Source organism: Callorhinus ursinus, unplaced genomic scaffold (assembly GCF_003265705.2).
Source record: "Callorhinus ursinus isolate GAN/ISIS: 27379988/994484 unplaced genomic scaffold, GSC_fseal_2.0 scaffold37, whole genome shotgun sequence".
Classification (NCBI taxonomy): domain Eukaryota; kingdom Metazoa; phylum Chordata; class Mammalia; order Carnivora; family Otariidae; genus Callorhinus; species Callorhinus ursinus.
Window position 1 is genome coordinate 4750244 of NW_027397099.1, and position 22353 is coordinate 4772596.

The 22353-nt window shown below is 42.7% G+C and overlaps 1 protein-coding gene across 1 annotated transcript in view; it reads right to left on the bottom strand.

Annotated features, from left to right (window-relative positions):
* Positions 1 to 15627: 15627 nt before the first annotated feature.
* The window catches only part of NIP7 (nucleolar pre-rRNA processing protein NIP7), a 63339-nt gene continuing 56613 nt past the window's right edge, over positions 15628 to 22353 (bottom strand). Inside the window, exon 5 of the mRNA XM_073880075.1 lies at positions 15628 to 15729. Coding sequence (XP_073736176.1) covers positions 15670 to 15729 — 60 coding nt within the window. The 3' untranslated portion in view covers positions 15628 to 15669. The remainder of the gene's footprint in view (positions 15730 to 22353) is intronic.

Consider the following 22353-nt stretch of genomic DNA (forward strand, 5'->3'; position numbering starts at 1 on the left):
TACGGCCGTCGGAGGGATCCTGGCAACAGCCAATCACGCTCCCGAATAGTTCCTGGTTCGTTTTTTTCTTCTTACCAATGAAACAACGGATTCAGTTTCAAGTCCCGCCCACCTCTCGCCCGATCCTTGGAACGTAGGCCTGGTTCGAGGTCCAACTAACCAATCAGGATCGTCTATCCCTCCAATCTCGCCAACCAGGTACCGTGATTTTGGAAAGACGCCTAATGGAGACGGTTTGACAGGTGTTACGCAAGAGAGGTTTCCCCTTCACTTAGTGTAGCGACCTGCGGAGTCCTGGAAGAGGGGGCCGAGTCTCTTTTTTCCCGTTTCCCTTCCCTTCGCCATGACCTCTCCACGCGAAGCTTCTTTCCCTCCACCTCCTGTGCGGCCTGTATTCCAGCCCAGATTTACATCTTTTTTTGCAACCATCGGGCTGTGACGGGACGAATCACGAATCAGGACTGTCTCATTTTCCTCACCAGTTTTTACTGGGCGAGATAACTTTGGTCTATTAAATGAGAGTGTATCTGCACAGCGCTTGGCACATAGTAATCAAGGCATGAACGACAGCGGTGCTAAAAAAAAAAAGGGGGGCGGGGCGGGGCCGTAATTCGCCTAAGGCCATGGACAGGTACTATCGCAAGTTTCTGCCACTACTGAGAATCTGATTTTGTTATACGTCAATTATATCTTGAAGTTGGGAAAGGGGAATCTGATTTTTAAACGAATTATTTGGTGATCAGAACATACTATGCTATTTTCGCTTCTATGTGCTCTAAGATAAAATTCACCTCAACTATTCCCAGCTAGAGAGCCCAGCATTTTGGAATTCCAAGCTTGGTTGATGTGCAGTGTTGTAAGCTCCTCAGTTTTAACTGCCATTACAAATGACAGATTGACATGTAATGTCCTTTTCATCCTGTCACACTCCCAGACTCTCCACAATCCATCCCCAACCCCTTTTACTAATATGTTCCACCATTCCTTTTATAAGACTTGTGTACCAGCCACTGACTCCTAAACCTGCTAGTAATAAAACCACTTCTGTGATCATACGAGGTGCACCGACCCTCTTCCTTCCAATGCCTACTCATTTTCAAGCTCCTCCTGAAATTCTTTTTCACAAACTCCCCTGACATTCCAGCCTCCAGTGGTCCCATCTCCTACAGCACCAAAGCATATTACTATTTCAGGAAACCCCCTGTGTCTGTAAATCTTAATTTCCCATATCTTACCTCCCAAATGAGACTGAAATTATGGGCGAAATTCCATATGATTCTTAGGATATTCCACAAACTGGATTCAAATACTTATGTTCATTTACTGAACATTTACTGTGTCACAAGTACTGTGATAGGCTCTGTGATCGAAAAGTAACATAAGAAATAAGTGTTCTGAGGGTACCTCAGTCGGTTAGGCATCTGCCTTCAGCTCAGGTCATGATCCCAGGGTCCCTGCTCAGTGGGGACCCTGCTTCTCCCTCTCCTGCCCCTCCCCCTGCTTGTGCTCTGTTTGTCTCTCTCTCAAATAAATAAAATTTTTTTTAAAAAAGAAAAAAGCCTTCTAAAAAACATTTACATATATATATAAATTTAAATTCTAGAAATATAGATTTGTTCCAAATGTAATGGGACACAGCTGTGAACACATATTTGTTAAATGAATACTTCACACTTAACCCCAGTGTGCATGTGTCATCTGAGGAGGCTGTTCTAAAAATACAGATTCTGGGGTGTCTGGGGGGCTCAGTCAGTTAAGCGGCTGCCTTTGGCTCAGGTCATGATCCCAGGGTCCTGGCTGGGGGTGGCGGGGGGGGGGGGATGCTTCTCTCTCTCCCTCTGCCCCTCCCCACTGCTTGTGTTCTCTCTCTCTCAAATAAATAAATAAAAATCTTTAAACATACAGATTCCTTCCTGTCCAAACAGGGGATTCTCCTCCTCACCTTGAATCCTGGCTTGCCTTATTACTTACCCTGACCAATAGATTGTGGCAGAAGTGATGTTGTGCAAGTTATGAAGTTCAGACTTCAAGAGGCCTTTAAGTTTCCATCTTCACCACGTAGGAACACTACCCCGACAGAGATCAAGATGCTGTGAAGAAGCCTGGGATTAAAGACCAGCCATTTAAACTCTCAGCTGAGCCCACCCCTTCATCGACTTGTCAGCTGAGCGTGAACACTGAGTGAGCCCACGCTTACTCAGCAGAACTGCCAAGTCAACCCACAGAATTGTGAGAAATAATAAAACATTGTTTTAACACAGTAAAAAAAAAATGCAGATTCCTAGCCCCACCTCCAGAGATTTAGGCCCAGTGGGTCTGGATATAAAACCAGAAACGAACATTTTTAGCAAGTATTTCTTTTCTTTTTTCTTTTTTTAAGATTTTATTTATTTATTTATTTGACAGCGAGAATGAGAGAGAGAGAGCATGAGAGGGGGGAGGGTCAAAGGGAGAAGCAGACTCTCTGCCGAGCAGGGAGCCCGATGCGGGACTCAATCCTGGGACTCCGGGATCATGACCTGAGCCGAAGGCAGTTGCTTAACCAACTGAGCCACCCAGACGCCCTTTAGCAAGTATTTCTGATGACTGATGCAAGTGATTTGTGGATAACTTTGGGAAACCTTGAACTTTTTCTGAAGCATATATGTCTTTATCTCTCATACAATAAATTAGTGAAATTACAGAGCATTTCCTTTACTATTTCCACCTTTAGGAAACTGAGTCCAACAGTGTTTTTAAAGACCCTAAGATGGTAGTATAGAAGAACTCAACAAAGGGAAGGGTTAGAGAAACATATTTGGAGTACCATAACACCAAAAGCAGGTTTTCTGAAACTGGGAAGAGAAAAGTGGTTTGGGATTCCTCCAGTAAGAGTAACAGGAAACCCACAAGTTTCCTGAAAGGGACGGAGGGAGGGGAGCGGTAGAGGCAAGGGGATGGTCGGAGGGGAAGGGCTACATACTGTAGGCAGGGAGATCAGCCCTTCTGTGCCAGGGCTCCCAGCTAGCCGACTACTTGAGACCCAGGGCAGAGGCTGTCAGCTCTACAAAAGATCTTTTGGGAAGTGAGCAATGTGGCCTGAAGGCCAGAGGGCTCTTCCTGAATGTTTTGAACTATGTAAAACCCCTGGGAAGGAGGGGAACTGCTCCCATAAATGATTAAGACTGAATTTGTCATCATCCTGGCAAGTGGAATTAGGATCACATTAAAGTGTTTTTTAAATTAATATTTAAATTCCTTTTTTTAGAATTTCAAACAGGTACATTGAAAGAATAATACAATGAACTCCCATATACTTTTAACTTAGATTTACTGTGAATGTCTTTTCGTATTTGATTTCTTCCATATATATTTATTATTGCTGTTGTTGTGAATAATGTTAGACCATTTCAGAACAAGTTGTAGACATCATGACCCTTTACCTCCAAATAATTATGTATCTCCTAAGAATGAGAACATACTCTTACATAACCCCAGTATGATTTTCTTTTTTTTTTTTTTTAAAGATTTTATTTATTTATTTGAGAGAGAGAGAGAGAATGAGAGAGAGAGAGCACGAGAGGGAAGAGGGTCAGAGGGAGAAGCAGACTCCCCGCCGAGCAGGGAGCCCGATGCGGGACTCGATCCCGGGACCCCAGGATCATGACCTGAGCCGAAGGCAGTCGCTTAACCAACTGAGCCACCCAGGCGCCCCCCAGTATGATTTTCAAATTCAAGGAATTTAACATTCATACATACCTCCCCACTCCTGCTCTCTTGCTATCTCTGTCTCTCTCCCAAATAAATAAATAAAATCTTAAAAAAAAGAAGACATTTATATTGTTTAAAAGCATGACCTCAGATTGAATTTTTTTTTTTAAAGATTTTATTTATTTGACAGAGGGAGAGAAAGAGAGCGAGGGAGAAAGAGAGAGAGAGAGACAGCACAAGCAGGGGGAGCGGCAGGCAGAGGGAGAGGGAGAAGCAGGCTCCCTGCTCAGCAGGGAGACCAATGCGGGGCTCGATTCCAGGACCCTGGGATCATGACCTGAGCCGAAGGCAGACGCTGAACCGTCTGAGCCGCCCAGGCATCCCTTTAGTTATTTATTATTTTTTTATTTTATTTTTTTAAAGATTTTATTTATTTATTTGACAGAGAGAGACACAGCGAGAGGGAACACGAGCAGGGGGAGCGGGAGAGGGAGAAGCAGGCTTCCCGCGGAGCAGGGAGCCCGGCGTGGGGCTCCGTCCCAGGACGCTGGGATCATGACCTGAGCCGAAGGCAGACGCTTAACGACTGAGCCACCCAGGCGCCCCAATTAATTAATTATTTTTTAAAAATAATTTATTCATTGGGGCGCCTGGGTGGCTCAGTCGTTAAGCGTCTGCCTTCGGCTCAGGTCATGATCCCAGGGTCCATCGGGCTCCCTGCTCGGCGGGAAGCATGCTTCTCCCTCTCCCGCTTCCCCTGCTCGTGTTCTCTCCCTCGCTGTATCTCTCTCTGTCAAATAAATAAATAAAATTAAAAAACAAAAACAAATTCTTAAAAAAATATTTTATTTATTTTTGAGAGAGAGAGAGCACGTGCGAGCAGGGGGAGGGGCAGAGGGAAAGGGAGAGAGAGAATCTCAAACAGACTCGCTGCTGAGCACAGAGCCCAACACAGCGCTCTATCTCGCGACCCTGAAATCATGACCTGAACCAAAATTAAGAGTTGGCCGCTCAACTGACTGAGCCACCCACGCGCCCCATATTTGCTGAGCCCAACAGAGTGCTCAAACTTAAAACCCCAAGGTCAAGAGTCACATGTTCTACCAACTGAGCCAGTCACGCACCCCATTTTCTTCTTTTTTAATTTCATTTACTCCTAAAGCAGCAATCATGCAGGACAAAGATATATGAATAAGGTAAGGATTCAGGTGAGTGAATATAGTCTCCCACTGCCTCTCTTCAATCTCAGGGAGTGTGCTGAAATTGAGCATGTACAGACCAGACTCAAAGCAGCTTGCAGCTAAGGCTAAAAAAACTAAAGAGAGATCTGAACTGCTGCACATCATAGGCAAGACAAAGTCTGCAGTCTGAGTCTAAGTTAACTGCCTAGTAAAACAAAAAAAAAATTTTTTTAAGATTTTATTTATTTGACAGAGAGACAGCGAGAGAGGGAACACAAGCAGGGGGAGCGGGAGAGGGAGAAGCAGGCTTCCCGCTGAGCGGGAGCCTGATGCGGGGCTCGATCCCAGGACCCTGGGATCATGACCTGAACCAAAGGCAGATGCTTAACTGACTGAGCCACCCAGGTGCCCCTTCAGATTGAATTTGATTCAGAAAAAGATTGTAGCCTAAATGTACTGATTATTAAATTCATATTCACAATTACCACACGTTAGCCAGAAAGTCTAGCTTGGAATCCCCGTCCCTGCCACTCACAAGCTTGGTTAATATTAGGTAGCTTTCTTGATCTCTTTTTTTTCCAAGTGGATACCCAACTGAACCAACACCATTTGATGAAAACATAATTCCCCAATGAATTATATTCATGTCTTTCTTGAAAATGAATTATCCATATCAATGTGGGTCTTTCTCTGAACTTTCTATTCCGTTCCAGTGATTTGTCTATTCTAAGGCCAATTCCACACTGTCTTCATTACTATAGTTTTGTAGTAAGGCTTGAAGTCAGGTAATGTAAATCCTTCAGCTTTGCTCTTATTTTTCAAAATTGTTTCTATTTTAGATCTTTTGTATTTCCACATAAATTTTAAAATTATCTTGTTGAACCAAGTAACCAAAGTTAACATCAGTGATAAATCATATTGGTAGCATGTGTTAGTGATGTAGTATGTGATGAGGAGAGCACTTCATCACTATGTAGTCTTCCCAAAAACCCATAATCCCAGTGGAAGCATAAGAAAAACATTAGGCAAACCCAAATTGAGGGGCATTCTACAAAATGCCTGACCAATATTCCTCAAAACTGTCAAACTTATTAAAAACAAAACACGGAATCACTTAGAAACTGTCACAGACCCAAGTGGACTAAAGACATAAGACAACTAAATGCAAAGTAATATCCTGGACTGGATCCTACAACAACAACAAAAGGACATTAAGGGAAAAAACAGTGAAATCCAGATAAAGTAATAGTAAGGTGCCAGTGTTGACTTCTTAGTTTTGACAAATGTCCTACAGTAAATATAACATGTTAATGTTACGGGAAGCTGGGTGAAGGGTATATAAGAACTCTCTGTACTGTTTTGCAACTTTTCTGTAAATCTAAAATGATCCCAGAATAAAAAGGTAATTTTAAAATCAGCCAGTTAATTTCTAAAAAACAGCTTATAGATTAATTTATAGAAAATAAACATCTTAACAACCTTGACTCTCATAATCCACAAATATGGTATACTGCTCATTTATTTGAATCTTATTTTAATTTGTAGTTTTCAGCATAAAGGTCCTTTGCATTTTTGTTAAGTTTATTCCTAAATATTTTATGATATTTATGATATTATAAATGGAGTTATTTCAGTTTTCACTTGTTTGCAGCTATAATAGAGAAATATAATGGATTTTGTACATTAACTTAAGTATCCTATGACCTTGCTAAATTCACTTAGAGTTCTAGTGGTTGTTTTGTATATTTCTTTTCTTTTTTTTTTTTAAAGATTTTATTTATTTATTTGACAGAGAGAGACACAGTGAGAGAGGGAACACAAGCAAGGGGAGATGGGAGAGGGAGAAGCAGACTTCCCACAGAGCGGAGAGCCCGATGCGGAACTTGATCCCAGGACCCTGGGACCCACGACCTGAGCCGAAGGCAGTCGCCCAACGACTGAGCCACCCAGGCGCCCTGTTTTGTATATTTCTTAGAATAACCTATATAGCAATCATGTCATCTGCTAATAGAGACAATTTACTTCCTCCTTTCCAATCTGTGTGCTTTTTCTTTTTTTCTTGCCTTATTTCACTGGCTGGGACTTCTAGTACAACATTAAATAAAAATGGCGAAATGAGCATCCTTGCCTTGTTTCCAAATTTAGGAGGAAAGCATTCAGGTTTTCATGATTAAATATGATGTTGTCAGGATGCTTGGGTGGCTCAGTCGGGTAAGCATCTGCCTTCGGCTGGGGTCATGATCCCAGGATCCTGGGATGGAGTCCTGCATCGGGCTCCTTGCTCAGGGGGAGCCTGCTTCTCCTCCCTCTGCCTGCTGTTTTCCCTGCTTGTGCTCTCTCTCGCTGACAAATAAGTAAATAAAATATTTAATAAATATATAAATAAAGAAAGAAATAAGATGTTATCTGTAGATTTTTTCAGCTGATGCCCTTTATCAGATATAAGGCAGAATTCCCCCATATTCCTAGTTTCCTTTTTTTATCATAAAAGGATATTGAATCCTGTCAAATATTTTTTCTGTATCCTTTGAGATGACCATTTGATTTTTTTCCCCTTTATTCTGTTAAGATGGTGAATTATTTTGAATGGTTTTCAAAAACTTAACCATCTTTGCATTCCTGGAATAAACTCCATTTGGTTATGATGTAGCTTTTTTATATATTGTTGGATTTAATTTGCTAGTGTTTTTTAAAGATCTTTGCATCTATATTCATGAGGAATATTGGCTGTAATTGTCTATTCTTGAATGCCTTTGATAGTTTTTTCCAAGCTTTTTGATAAATATTTACTGAGTAACTACAGCTAAGTACTGTGTCAACATAAGTATTAAACAAAACTCAGCACAGTGCCTGCCACAGACAGTCCTCAGTAAATGCTGGATATTTTGGAGTTATTACTTCTAGATGCTATAAATGAGACCCACCTCCTAAAGAAATTTACTAAGAGGAAGATGGCACCTACCATATAAAACTTTTTTTTTTTTTTTAGGTAGTCTCCATGCCCAATGTGAGGTTTGAACTCATAACCCTGAGATCAAGAGTTGCATGTTCTACCAACTGAGCCAGCCAGGCATCCCACCATATAAAACATTTTTTACATTAACATTTTACTTTTGCTGGGGCACCTGGGTGGCTCAGATGGTTAAGCGTCTGCCTTCGGCTCGGGTCATGATTCCAGGGTCATGGGATCAAGCCCCACATCAGGCTCCTGGCTCAGCGAGGAGCCTGCTTCTCCCTCTGCCTCTCCCCCTGCTCATGCTTTCTCTCTCTGTATCTCTGTGTCTCAAATGAATAAATAAAAATCTTTAAAAAAAATTTTACTTTTGCTGTTTTTATGTATTAGAAAATCTCCCCCCGAGCTGTCCAGGAGCATGCTCTGAAATTTGTCTCTGCTAACAGTGGGATCAGTGTGTGAGAATCTGCTCCAGGGAAGTCGTTATTTACCTTGCAACCTCATTCTACTATTTTTGTATAAATAGTGGAATTGGAACAGGAAACAGTCAAGGAAAACACTGTGCATGCTCCATGAGAATAGAGTAAGAAATAAGGATTCTGTCTCATTTTTTGCAGACATCAAACACACCTCCTGTGTTCTCACACCTTTTTGCAGGGGGAGGGGTCCCCTTTCCTGTTCCAGGAACGGAATACAATGAGGTAGCCCTCAAACCTGCTCTTGCCCTTCTCAGGGTATTATGTCCCCTGGCAACCTATTCTCTTTCCCTGCCAGAAGGAAGACAAACTCTTAAAGCCATCACAGTCCAACACTCTCCTTCCCTTCCTGGGGCCAAACCCAGGTCATCCAGTGTCAGGGAAGCTTCAGGAAGTTGATGCAAAGTGAGAAGCCCTAATTCTCCAGGGTATGGCCTCAGGGAGGGTTTGGTTGCAAGCATCCTACAGTCGTTCCAACCCTCAGGTCAGCCAGACCTCCCTGGCCTGTTGGGTGGATTCTTCTGGAGCTTCCCCCAACACTATCCTGTTCAGTCTTATGCCAGTGGGGCCCAACCTCCAACAGCCCAGCCCAGTTTCTTTTCTTTTTTTTAATTTTATTTATTTATTTGACAGAGAGAGTGAGTGAGCACACAGAGGGAGCAGCAGAGGGAGAGAGAGAAGTAGGCTTTCCACTGAGCAGGGAGCCTGATGCAGGGCTTGATCCCAGAACCCTGGGATCGTGACCTGAGCCGAAAACAGACGCTTAACCAACTGAGCCACCCAGGCAGCCCCCCAGCCCAGTTTCATTTCCAGAAATGAAAGAAAGTATCACTGTAAATAGCTATTAATGAGGAGGTTTCTACCCTGGGTTGGTTTTCCTGGCTTCAGAACACCCACTTTTTTTTCTTTCTGATGTTTGTTAGCTTACTCTAAACAGGTAAATACATACACATGTTTCAAAAAGAAAATTTATGTGTGCCCCTTTATATGTATATTTATTATTATTATTATTATTTTTTTTTTTTGGTGGGCAGCAAAGCAAAATTTATTGAGTGATAGTAAAAAGCTCCTGATGAGGGAGGGGACCTGAGAGGTTGCCCATGTGTCCCTTTATATTAATGTGTATATAAATATAAGCAAATTACCCTTCATATGGGATGTATTGATTTACACACCCTCCCACAAGGTGTCAGGGCGCCTGCTTTTATAAAGTCCTACCAATAGACCACTAAAACAAAACAGAGTCCTAAAATGCATTCAAGGGCGCCTGGGTGGCTCAGTTGGTTAAGCGACTGCCTTCGGCTCAGGTCATGATCCTGGAGTCCCGGGATCGAGTCCCGCGTCGGGCTCCCTGCTCAGCAGGGAGTCTGCTTCTCCCTCTGACCCTCTTCCCTCTCATGCTCTCTCTCAAATAAATAAATAAAATCTTTAAAAAAAAATAAAATAAAATAAAATGCATTCAAGAATAGAAGACGTGTAAAAAAAGAGAGAGAGAGAAGGGCAGTGTCTGGCTGGCTCAGTCAGTGGAGCATGCAACTCTTGATCTTGGGGTCTTGAGTTGGAGCCCCATGTTGGGTGTAAAGATTACTTTAAAAAAAGAATAGAAGACATGGTAAAAATATTATCTCAAATCACTGAGGAAAAGGAGGCCTTTTACGGTGTACATAAAATCTTAATAAAAACAAAAAACTAAAAACTTCTGTGCTGCAAACAATACCATTAAAGACTGAAGAGACAGGGGTGGCTCAGTCATTAAGTGTCTGCCTTTGGCTCAGATCATGATCCCAGGGTGCTGGGATCGAGCCCCGCATCGGGCTCCCTGCTCTGCGGGAAGCCTGCTTCTCCCTCTCCCACACCCCCTGCTTGTGTTCCCGCTCTCACTGACTCTCTCTCTGTCAAATAAATAAATAAAATCTTAAAAAAAAAAAATTGAAGAGACAAGCCACAGATTGGTAGAAAATATATGCAAATCACATATCTGATAAAGGATTTGTATCCAGAATACATAAAGAACTTTTACAATCAACAATAAAAAGACAACCCAATTTAAAAATGCACAAAGGATCTGAGTAGACATTTCACCAAAGAAGCTCTACAAATAGCTAATAAGCATATGAAAGGATTCTCAACATCACTCTTAGGGAAATGCAACTCAAAACCATGATGAGATTGTACTTCATACTCGCTAGGATGGCCATAGTGAAAAAGGACAGACAAAACAAGTGGTGGTGAGTATTCCGAGAACATGGAACACTCCTACACTGCTAGGGTGAATGTAAAATGGAGCATCCAGGGCGCCTGGGTGGCTCAGTTGTTAAGCATCTGCCTTCGGCTCAGGTCGTGATCCCGGGGTCCTGGGATCGAGCCCCGCATCGGGCTCCCTGCTCAGCGGGAGGCCTGCTTCTCCCTCTCCCACTCCCCCTGCTTCTGTTCCCTCTCTCGCTGTGTCTCTCTCTCTCTCTCTGTCAAATAAATAAATAAAATCTAAAAAAAAAAAAAAAAAATGGAGCATCCACTGTGGAAAACAGTTTGCAGCTCCTCAACAAGTTACATATAGAGTTACCATAGGATTTAGCAATTCCACTCCTAGGTATATACCCAAGAAAAATGAAAACTATGTGTCCACACAACTTGCTTACAAATGTTTATAGCAGCACTATTCATAACAGCCAAAAAGTGGAAACAACCCAAATGTCCATCAACTGATGAATGGATAAAGAAAGTATAGTGTGTCCTTACAATGGGTTATTATTCAGCAGTAAAACAACATGCTGAAACATGGATGTACCTTGAAAATATCATGCTAAGTGAAAGAAGCCAGTCACAAAAGATTGCATGATTTAATTGATGTGAAATCTCCAGAAGAGGCATGTTTAGAGACACAGAAAGTAGATTTAGTGGTTGCACAGGGCTGAGACGGTTGGGGGACTGGGGATGACTGCCAACAGGGTAGGGGATAAAAATGTTCTAAAATTAGTTTGCATGGTAGTTACACATCCCTGTGCCTGTACTAAAAGATATTGAATTGTACATTTTCAGTAGGTGAATTACATAGTCAGTTATATCTCAATAAAGCTATGGGTGGAAAAAACAAACAAAACTTAGATACAATGTTAGAAGTCTGGGTTAGTGGTTGAAAAAGGGCAGGAAGAGGGGAAAGGAGAAATATTTTTTTTTAAGATTTTATTTATTTATTACAGAGAGAGAATGAGAGATAGAGAGCACAAGAGGGAAGAGGGTCAGAGGGAGAAGCAGACTCCCCGCCGAGCAGGGAGCCCGATGTGGGACTCAATCCCGGGACTCCAGGATCATGACCTGAGCCGAAGGCAGTCGTTTAACCAACTGAGCCACCCAGGCGCCCGAGAAATATTTTTTAAAAACATACAAAAGCTGTAATAATTCCCAAATGTGGAACCAATGAAAGAATGCATGTAAAAAGATGTTCAAATGTTGAAGTTTTTTACAATGTAAGTGGTTCTTTTTGTTTTTTGGTTTTTTTTAAAGATTTTATTATTTATTTATTTGAGAGAGAGAATGAGATAGAGAGAGCATGAGAGGGGAGAGGGTCAAAGGGAGAAGCAGACTCCCTACTGAGCAGGGAGCCCGATGTGGGACTCGATCCCGGGACTCCAGGATCATGACCTGAGCTGAAGGCAGTCACCCAACCAACTGAGCCACCCAGGCGCCCTAAGTGGTTCTTTTTGATAAAGATAATCTAGTACATAGACTGGATGATGTCACTGTTTTTACTTCAATCTACTGGACAAAAGGCCACTTTGAAAAATCATGTTTCCATAAACACAATTTCCTTTAGGCTAGTTTTGCCCTAGGAATTCTCCCATTGTCTTTGGTCAAGGCCTTTATCTGATCCGTTGAGTATGAGTAGCAAGGCACAGAAAGCTCCTTGGTGATTAGATTAATTGCTAATATATTTTTGAAATCAGCTTTATTAACCATCATCCACACATAATTAAGCAGAAATTTTCTCATGGGGGAGGTTGGATAAGTAAACAATGGCTATGGATTAAGTGATAAATTTTTAAGTTTATTTATTTAGGTAAGTAATCTCTACACCCAATGTGGGACCTGAACTCACAACCCCGAGATCAAGAGTCACATGCTTTTCCAACTGAGCCAGCCAGGCGCCCCAAAGTGATAAATTAACAAATTCAGATAAGGGGTAGCAGAAGGGGCAATTTTTTAATTTTTTAAGGCCCTAATACATTCACATGGTTCAAAACTAAAAAAAAAGCTGGGGCACCTGGGTGGCTCAGTTGTTAAGCGTCTGCCTTCGGCTCAGGTCAGGATCCCAGGGGCCTGGGATCGAGCCCCACATTGGTCTCCCTGCTCAACGAGGAGCCCGCTTCTCCCTCTCCTTCCAGCTTGTGCTCTCTCTCACTATCTGTCTCTCTCTCTCAAATAAATAAATAAAATCAATTTTTAAAAAAGAAAACATCTCAATGAAGTCTCTTGCCCACCCTTTCTACCCACTTTCCATCCCCTTCCACTCACCCACCCCAGATAATCACTTAATATTTTTTGTGTATATCCTTCCTGAGTTTCTGTATGCAAATGCTAGTAAATATAAATATTTATGCCTACCTTACTCACTTTTTAAAATTTTTATTGTTATGTTAATCACCATACATTACATCATTAGCTTTTGATGTAGTGTTCCATGATTCGTTGTTTGTGCATAACACCCAGTGCTCCACGCAGAACGTGCCCTCTTTAATACCCATCACCAGGCTAACCCATCCCCCCACTCTCTTCCCCTACCTTACTCATTTTTATGTAAAAAGTAGCATAGTTCTGTGTCTTGCTTTTTTTACTTAATGACATCTTGGAAATGTTTAGATAGTAATACACAGAGAGCTTCCTCATTTGTTTTTACAGTTGGATAGTTTTCCATAGTTAATATTCATTGTTTGATATGAATGTTTCATAACTTTGTCTCCTACTGGGAAATTTGGGTTTCCAGTCTTTTGAAATTACAAACAATGCTATAATTAATAACCTTGGTCTTACATCATTTTACATACATAAAAGAAATGGGACTTCCAGGTCAAAAGCATACGCATTTGTAGGGTTAGCAAGGGTACTGATTTTTATTTTCACTGGTGATGCATTTAAATGACAGCTTCCTCACAGCCCCACAGAGCGTGTTACCAAGTTTTTGAGTTATACCAATGTGACATTTAAAAAATGCTATCACGGGGCACTTGGGTGGCTCAGTCGGTTAAGCATCTGCCCTCGGCTCAGGTCATGATCCCAGAGTCCTGGAATCGAGCCCCACATCAGGCTCCCTGCTCAGTGGGGAGCCTGCTTCTCCCTCTCCCTCTCTGTGCGAGTGCTCTCTCTCTTAAATAAACAGATAAATAAATAAATCTTTAAAAAAATGCTATCACACTGTAGTTTTGATTTGTATTTCTCTTCTTATGGGTGAGGTTGAACATCTACACAGTTAAGATTCAGAAAGGAATTTATCAACTTTCTATGATCTAGTTGATCTAGATCAACTCCTGGAAAATAATCCTAATAGCCAAGAATTTCTTTTGAGTGGAGATGGTTTATTTTCCACATGCCAGGAATGAGCCTACCTTCGGGGATATTCCCTCTACCTGGAATGGTCGTCTCTCATCCCGACTTCACAGATTTTCTCTCTCTTATCTCAAGTTAAATGTCACTCTCTTGGTGAAGTTTATATGAGCCACCTCATCATAAGTGGCTACCCATTCTAATATATAATTCTGTTTTCCTTTTCTCCATAGAACTCATGGCTACACATATTTTTCTGATTTATGTGTTGATTGATTTGTATGCCCACCATTGTAGTCCCAGTATCTTGGCACACAGTAGGTGTTTACTCTCTGTTGAATAGATAAATGCCCAACTTCTGGAATGAGGGAGAAGGGGTTAAGTTTCTAAACAGAGTTTTCTGAAACTGGAGTGTGGGAAAGGAATTTGGCCTTGCCACTGGATTAAGAATGCCTACAGGGAGCCCCTAACCCTGAAACTTTATTCTTAAAGCATTTTAACTTCATACTAAATTTGAGCCGTGGACGTGAGACCCACCCATGGTTAAGTTCAGGTTAGGTTTGGGACACTGGGACATTTTCTTTCATCCATAATCACTGGATCAAGGCCTATAAATCAAATAGTTAAGACACAAAACACAAACAAGGTCGTAATTTGTTTCTTCCTGCCCTCTGTTTTTCTTGGCATGGAAAAACTCCAGCTTTTCCTGACTAGGGATGGGTAATGACACTGGGGGGTGATTCATTAAAAGTGGCCTGAGTAACTGGCCTTTTATTTCTTCTCATTCTTTCCCTTTATTGTCCCAACTCATGTAAGGAAGCACATTGAATAAAATAATTCTTCTGCTGATAAAGAACTTTCCCTTGACTCTTTGTTCACTTGCAGTTACATGTTCCCAGAATCAAAATCTTGGTTGTAGGGAGGCCGAAGTGGCTAAGGGTGGATGTAATGTGTATTTCTGGTAGAGAAGGAAGGCGAAGAGTCCTGGCTTATGGAAGCCCCTTCTTTTGCCTCCTTTTCTTAACAAAGTTGCCTATTTTATTAGGAAATTGTTCCAGTCTCCAGGGAACCTGACAGGAGTTAGGTATGACTGTGGGTAAGTCTGAGAACCTTAGTTCCCCATCTCTAAATTGGATGTCACAATATCAATACTTTCCTCTCAAATGAGTGCCATTAATGTCAACCATTCCTAAGGCCAGAAGAGAGAAGAGGAACTGGTAACAACAAAAAATATCCAATTTAATAGTACACATAGATCATGATAATAAGAGAAATTGCAGAGTATACTATGTTCATCTTTTACATTATACACTTCTATTTTATTTGAAATGTTTTTATATTTTTTAAATAAAAGATAAATTTTAAAATATGTATAGAAAAAAAAGCTGGACAATAAGAAGCCAAAAGGCTAACAACAGGTATCGCGGGGCGGAGGGCTTGGAGTGGATTTTTGTTCTCATCTTTATCCATCTCTACAACTTTTTAGTTCTTTTCACAGATTGTGTATACTTTTGTGATTAAAAAGAAATAATAATAAAATGTTGTTATATTTAAGTTGGTTTGTGTGCCCCAACCTCCTGCACCTTTCTGTGGAAACGGAACAATTTATTTTCCAAGAGGTGGGCATAGAAGGACATGAGTGGGACTATGATCCAGGTCAGGGTGAGGCAGTGGAAAAATACCAGTGATGCCTCACCCTCAGCATGGTTCTGGTGAAGGCCACTAGGAAGTCACCCCCTCCTTCGGTTTCTTTTAACCCCCCTCCACGTGAAATAATCCCAGTTCCTCTCACCTGCTGTTGTCAATCTGTTGTAAATCTCGGAGTCCGCTCCTAGCGCTCCACAGTCTCTGCGGATTCCCGAGGTAACCGGCTCCTCGGCGGGGGATGCATCTAGGAAGGGGAGAGTGAGAAGATGAATCTGTGGGTCTCTGATGTTCTAAACTGGTGGTTCTTGCTGACTTTTGAGAAGGGGCCTCAGTAAGACAGCATGCCTCCTCCCTACTCAGGCTCCGGGTCGGGTAGGGGTCTAGGTAGTCCGAAAACGGATTACCTTCTACTAGGGCTACACGTTAGGTTGGAGAATGTGACTCAGGGCGTGAGCCCAGTAGGCTTCCTTGTATCCTAATTAAACAGACTTTCCTACCAATCCCAGGTAGCAGTGGACTAGGCTGCCCTCCCCGTGTGGAGTGAGACGAGAGAACCTGCGCGCCCTCCCAGGATCATGGTCCTAAAAGACCAGGGGGAGGAAGACACGACTCATGCCCAGTTTCTCCTGATGCTCTTCCTTCTCGAAGTGCAGAAGGAGAATGGGGAAAAGAGGGGCCTAGAGCATGACCGTTGATGGCCCTCTACAGGAAGGAAATATCTGGAGCTGGAAGAAAGCACTTTCCTCTCCAAAAGTTCTTACTATGTCTTGGATTATAGAACACTTTGAGGATATGAAGCAAGGTGCACATACGTGCCGGACTTTGATATTAGTGGTTTATATCTGCCTGTCTTTCCCTTTCTTCTGGAACCCCCGTCTTCCTCTAGGACTGTTACGTCCTCATCTCCGCGAAGCCCGCCCGGTTGTCAATCAGTATGCCCCACCTCCCCGTGCTTACAGGTGAGGCATGTGATCCAATCTATCCAATCAGAGAAGCTCATTCCCCCCGGCCCCGCTGTTTCCGGAACCTGCGCTTGAATTAAAGCAGCAAAACAGGGAAAGAGAACTAAGAGAGGGTAGGGGAAGACCCCTTTTTTATTCAGAGAACACCAAACTGGAGAAAAGTAAAGCTTGAGGCTCTCCAGGGCTATTTTGTCTGCCTAGTTGAAAGAGTCTCAAGAAGAGAGCCCAACAAAATGGAAAGGTGTCCTCAGGACATCGTTAAATCCTTGAATCTGGTCGTAAATGAAAAACCTAAACATAAACGAGCCACTTAATTTCCTTTTATTTCCCCCCGCTCAAGCTACGTTTCTGTTCTTTGTAACTGACGTGCCCACATAGAACTTGGCCTCCACTTTCCAGGGGTGGTCAGACTCTGAAGCCCAAACCTCCATTGGAGTTCAGAGCCCTTTCTGTTAGTGGTGCCCCTTATAAATTTGAAAATTGATCAAGTATTCTAAAAGATTCAGATACATCTGATAACTGAATTTGCAGCAGCAGCACTTGCTTCTTCACGTTGGCACCATTTCTGCTTAGCAGCAACTCGAAAAACACCCTGAGAGCACAAAGCTGGAGGGCCCAGAGCTTCAGAGAAAACAAGTAGCCTGGGTGTGTTAGAGGGCAAAAATGTTAGGAGAAAGAGACTCATCCTCTTTTTCTTTTTATATAATCCACCAGAGTTGCAGGTGGAAAGGAGAGAAGGAGAAACCCACCCAAACCAAAGAGGATGTGGGGGCCAGTTAACCTGCAAAAGGGCACTAGGAATTTGATACAGGGTGGTGTAGAAAAAGCTCTGGGATAATAAGAGCTTACATTTTATTAAGCATTTACTCTAGGCTAGAGTTACACTAAATACTTTACATGCATTATAACGACTCTAGGTGGCAGGGGCTATCTTTATTCCCATTTTGCAGATGGTAACACTGAGACTGAGAGGAATTAGGCACAAGAAAGTCCCCCAGCTCCACAGGTTGGGGAGCCAGATCCCGTATCAGGGAAGTCTGAATCCCACACTTCCTACCCACCATGTCCCTCCTGTTTAGCGAAGGACCTGGGTTAGAATAAAGCTTCTCGCACTTGCTGGTTGAGTGACTTTGAGTAAAATCAGCCTCTCTGAGTTTGTTGCCTCCCCTGAGAAATTCAGATTGTATTACATAACTTAATCTCTTTCCAAGCCAACATTTCAAAAAATTTTTCAACAATTTCAAGAATTAAAAAAAAATCCCCAACTCCCCAAATGAAGATTTGTATTGCTGGCCTGTGCTTTTCCCCTCAAGACCATATAGATTTGTTTTCCCATGGATTAGGATCAAAGGGCTCCTTTGGGTTATGTAGTCCTTTGAAATGAATTCAAAGGCATGCATTTTCCAAGTGCAGGGGGGATCTGGAAAGCCTTCATCCTTGCTGAGTGAATCAGCATCCAGGGAGCACAGGTGACAAGACCTGACCCATCCCTTCACTGTCTGATAAGCCCAAAGGTCCCAGTTCTGAACTTGACCCCACTTCTCCTTCTTCCTGCCCCTTTTGTGGGTTTTCTGATAAGGTGCCCTAAGTCAGCTGTGACACTGTTTTCTCTCTCTGCAAACATAGCCCCCAGGGCGTGCACTCTGCCTGTGAGCTCCCCAGCTGCTTCCAGCTCTCCCTTTGCCCACAGCCCTTTAATTGCTGCATTCCAACAAATTAGCCATGTGACAGAAGATTATTTTTAACTTCAATAGAGCAGCTCCCTCTCTTTTAATATATCATGCTTGGCCCACATTCCCTCGGTGAAAAGGGCACCATCGGCTACTTCTGAGAACTTTTAATTACTCCAATTGTTTGCAAACCTCTTAGAAGCTTGGGGGAAAAAAATACATTTCTTTTCAGTTTTCCCATTTCTTATTTAATGGGAGCTGAGGCTGAGTCCAACCTGGGGACTTACCAGGTTCAACAGGTCTCCCCAAATCCCCTCCAGCCCCCTCCCACCTGTTCTCCACAGGACTTTTTTTTAAAGTGCAAATCCACTGGGAGGATGAAGGGTGGGCAAGTTCCAGAGTGACAGGGACTCCCCTCCCCCAATCCCACAGAGAGCCTGGAAGATAGCAGGAATGGAGGTAGGGCTGGTGGCTCCAGGAAGACTGAGTGCTCAGCACCTCCTAGATCTTGGGATCCTCCAAGAGGGTCCTGATGATTGAGCTTGAGCTTGAGTCTGAGCCTTCCAATTTTGGGTAAACCACACAGAACAATAAGCATCTCAATGGCCATCACATGGACCAAAGGCCGATCTCCAGTTTTTCTGAATGTCCTAAGCCCCAGATATTTCTCTAATCTCAGGAAGCCAAGTGGGCTGTGTGGCCAAAAATGATTGGGATTATATCACCCACCTCCACCCAGAAAGGTAGAGATTGAGTCGCATTTAAGTTTGAGTTCCCCTCCCCCGCCCGCCGCAAACTGAGAAATGTGTAATTTCTTATATGTGAGTTCTGCAAAGTAGTTCAAACAGGTTATATCAGTATGGGATCATTACAGCCATTTGCTATGCTATATGTATTTTGACACACAATGAATTATAAAAAGACAGGTGTGTGTGTATGTGTGTGTGTGTATGTGTGAGAGAGAGAGAGACAGAGAAAGGGAGAGAGAATGGGTGCAGTCGTGTGTTGGTAAAAGGGAAGAAAAAGTGTTCCAGGCAGTGGGAAGAGCATATATGCTAGCTGTTGGGTGCGGAAAAGCATTGTGTTTGGAGAATTAAAAAAAGGCCAGCGTGACTGTAATCTACAGAGAGTAACACATTATGCTCCCAGAGCCCAGTCCTCTCAAGTTTTTAAAATTGAGGTATAGGGGCTCCTGGGTGGCTCAGTTGGTTAAGTGACTGCCTTCGGCTCAGGTCATGATCCCGGGGTCCTGAGATCGAGCCCCGCATCAGGCTCCCTGCTCAGCGGGAAGCCTGCTTCTCCCACTCCCCCTGCTTGTGTTCGTCTCTTGCTGTGTCTCTCTCTGTCAAATAAATAAATAAAATCTTTAAAAAAAAATAAGGGGCGCCTGGGTGGCTCAGTCGTTAAGCGTCTGCCTTCGGCTCAGATCATGATCCCAGGGTCCTGGGATCGAGCCCCGCATCGGGCTCCCTGCTCAGCGAGGAGCCTGCTTCTCCCTCTCCCACTCCCCCTGCTTGTGTTCCCTCTCTCGCTGTGTCTCTCTGTCAAATAAATAAATTTTTTAAAAAAGATTTTTAATTAAAAAAATTAAGAAATAAATAAAATTGAGGTATATTTTACATAAAATAAAACACTAACATTTTAGTGTATAGGTCAGTGAGTTTTTTTTAATGCTTTGTTTCCTCCACACATTTTATTTATTTTATTTTTTTAAAGATTTTATTTATTTATTTGACAGAGAGAGAGACACAGCGAGAGAGGGAACACAAGCAGGGGGAGTGGGAGAGGGAGAAGCAGGCTTCCCGCTGAGCAGGGAGCCCGATGTGGGGCTCGATCCCAGGACCCTGGGATCATGACCTGAGCCGAAGGCAGACGCTTAATGACTGAGCCACCCAGGCGCCCCTAGGTCAGTGAGTTTTGACAACTGCAAATGCTGCTATCCAAATCAATATTCAGATTTTCCATATCTTCAGAAAGTTCCCTGGTGCCCCTATCCAGTTAATGCCCCCAACCTCAGGCGGCTGTTGTTCTGATTTCTATCACCATAGATTCAACTTGTTTGTCCTTGACTTATCATCATATAAATGGGATCATACAGTATGTACTTTTTGTGTCTGTACTTTGTTTTACAATACATCATCTGTATTGTCCCAACAGTTCCAATCTCTATGGCGTTTTTCTGTTGGATTTGCAGGAATTTGTGAGTTTGAGCCCATGTTGGGTATAGAGCTTACTTAAAAAATACATATTAAAAAAAAAAAACAGAATAAAATCCCTTCCCTCATGGAGCTTCCATTCTAGTGACAGGGGTGAGAGAAAAAAAATAAACAAAAAATGTATTTGAATAGTGTGCTATCATTAATGTAAAATGAAAGAATAAAAGCTGGGGAAGAAAACATAAATGTATTCTTTTATTTCTGTTTATTTAATTTTTAATTTTTAAATTTTTAATTAATTTTATTTTTTAAAGATTTTATTTATTTATTTGTCAGAGAGAGAGAGCACGCACAAGCAGGGGGAGGGGCAGAGGGAGACGCAGACTCCCCCGCTGAGCAGGGAGCCCAATGTGGGGACTCGCCTCCAGGACCCTGGGATCATGACCTGAGCCGAAGGCAGATGCTTAACTGACTGAGCCACCCAGGCATCCCTATTTTTATTTTTTATTTTATTTTATTTTTTTTTTTTAAAGATTTTATTTATTTATTTGACAGAGAGAGACAGTGAGAGCAGGAACACAAGCAGGGGGAGTGGGAGAGGGAGAAGCAGGCTTCCTGCTGAGCAGGGAGCCTGATGTGGGGCTCGATCCCAGGACCCTGGGATCATGACCTGAGCCGAAGGCAGACTCTTAACGACTGAGCCACCCAGGCGCCCTATTTTTATTTTTTTAAAGTTTTTTTTTAAAGTAATCTCTATACCCAAAAACGCAGGATTCAAACTCACGACCCCAAGATCAAGAGCCACAGGATCCACTGACTGAGCCAGCCAGGTGCCCCATAAATGTGTTCTTTTAAAGCTGCAGGAAATTCCTATCTCAGAGAAAACACACCAGAAACTGGTAGCCCTGAGGCAGGGAGCTGGGCAGCTGGGAGAACGCAGGCAGAAGAACAAAGTCACCTTCTGCTCTGTGTATCTTCTGAATTTATAAATGATTGAATGTGTTATCTAATCCAGAATTAATGGATACAATTACAATAGTTTTGTTAAGTTGGAAGAAACGTTTGGCAGTATTGCCAAGCACCTGGGCCCTGAAGTTGTGGGAAATGCCTCCCGGCGTTTTAATCAGGGCTGGAGGAAAGGGCGGGCTCCCAGCTGTCACTCACGGCAGTCATGAACCAAGTCATACCATCACTCCAGGGAGATAAAAGAGCCACTGAGAGGACAGAAGGAAACACAATCAGTCTTGAGTCGCATACGTTTCAAGGATAGTTATAAAAGGCGTAGGCAGCTCCTTCCTAAATGTGAATTAATGTCAAAAGAGAATCATTTCAGGAAGTGTTGAGTTCCTCTCTTCAAACTTTTTGGGACCATCCCACTCTGGTATGAATCACATAGACCCAAGTTCATTCACAGGGAACATCTGTGTGGGGGGAAGGGGGGGCACAAAAAAGAGACCATCTGACACTGAACTTGGATACCTATTGTCTTTTTTCCCAGCTTCCCTCAGGATGTCCACTTGTTTGGTTGTATGGGAAGGAAGGTCTTTAAAATGCTTATATGGCTATTATTTGAGTTTATTCATTTAATATGTGAAAATGGCAATTTGGAAGAGGAGCATGACTGAAATCCACATTCTTTGTGAATGTTTGCATTCCAGAAGTTTTGCAGAGTTGTTGGAAAGTGGCTTTGGGATTTCTCTCTCCTTGTGGCCTCTAGTCAACCAAGATGATAAAAAACAGGGGTACCGGGCTGGCTCAGTCAGTGGAGCCTGCGACTCTCCATCTTGGGGGTGTGAGTTTGAGCCCCACATTGGGTGTAGAGATTACTTAAAAATAAAATCTTTAGGGCGCCTGAGTGGCTCAGTCTGTTAAGCGTCTGCCTTCAGCTCAGGTCATGATCCCAGGGTCTTGGGATGGAGTCCCGCATCGGGCTCCCTGCTCTGCTGGGAGCCTGCTTCTCCCTCTCCCACTCCCCCTGCTTGTGTTCCTGCTCTCGCTATCTCTCTCTCTGTCAAATAAATAAATAAAACCTTTAAAATAAAATAAAATAAAATAAAATAAAATAAAATAAAATAAAATA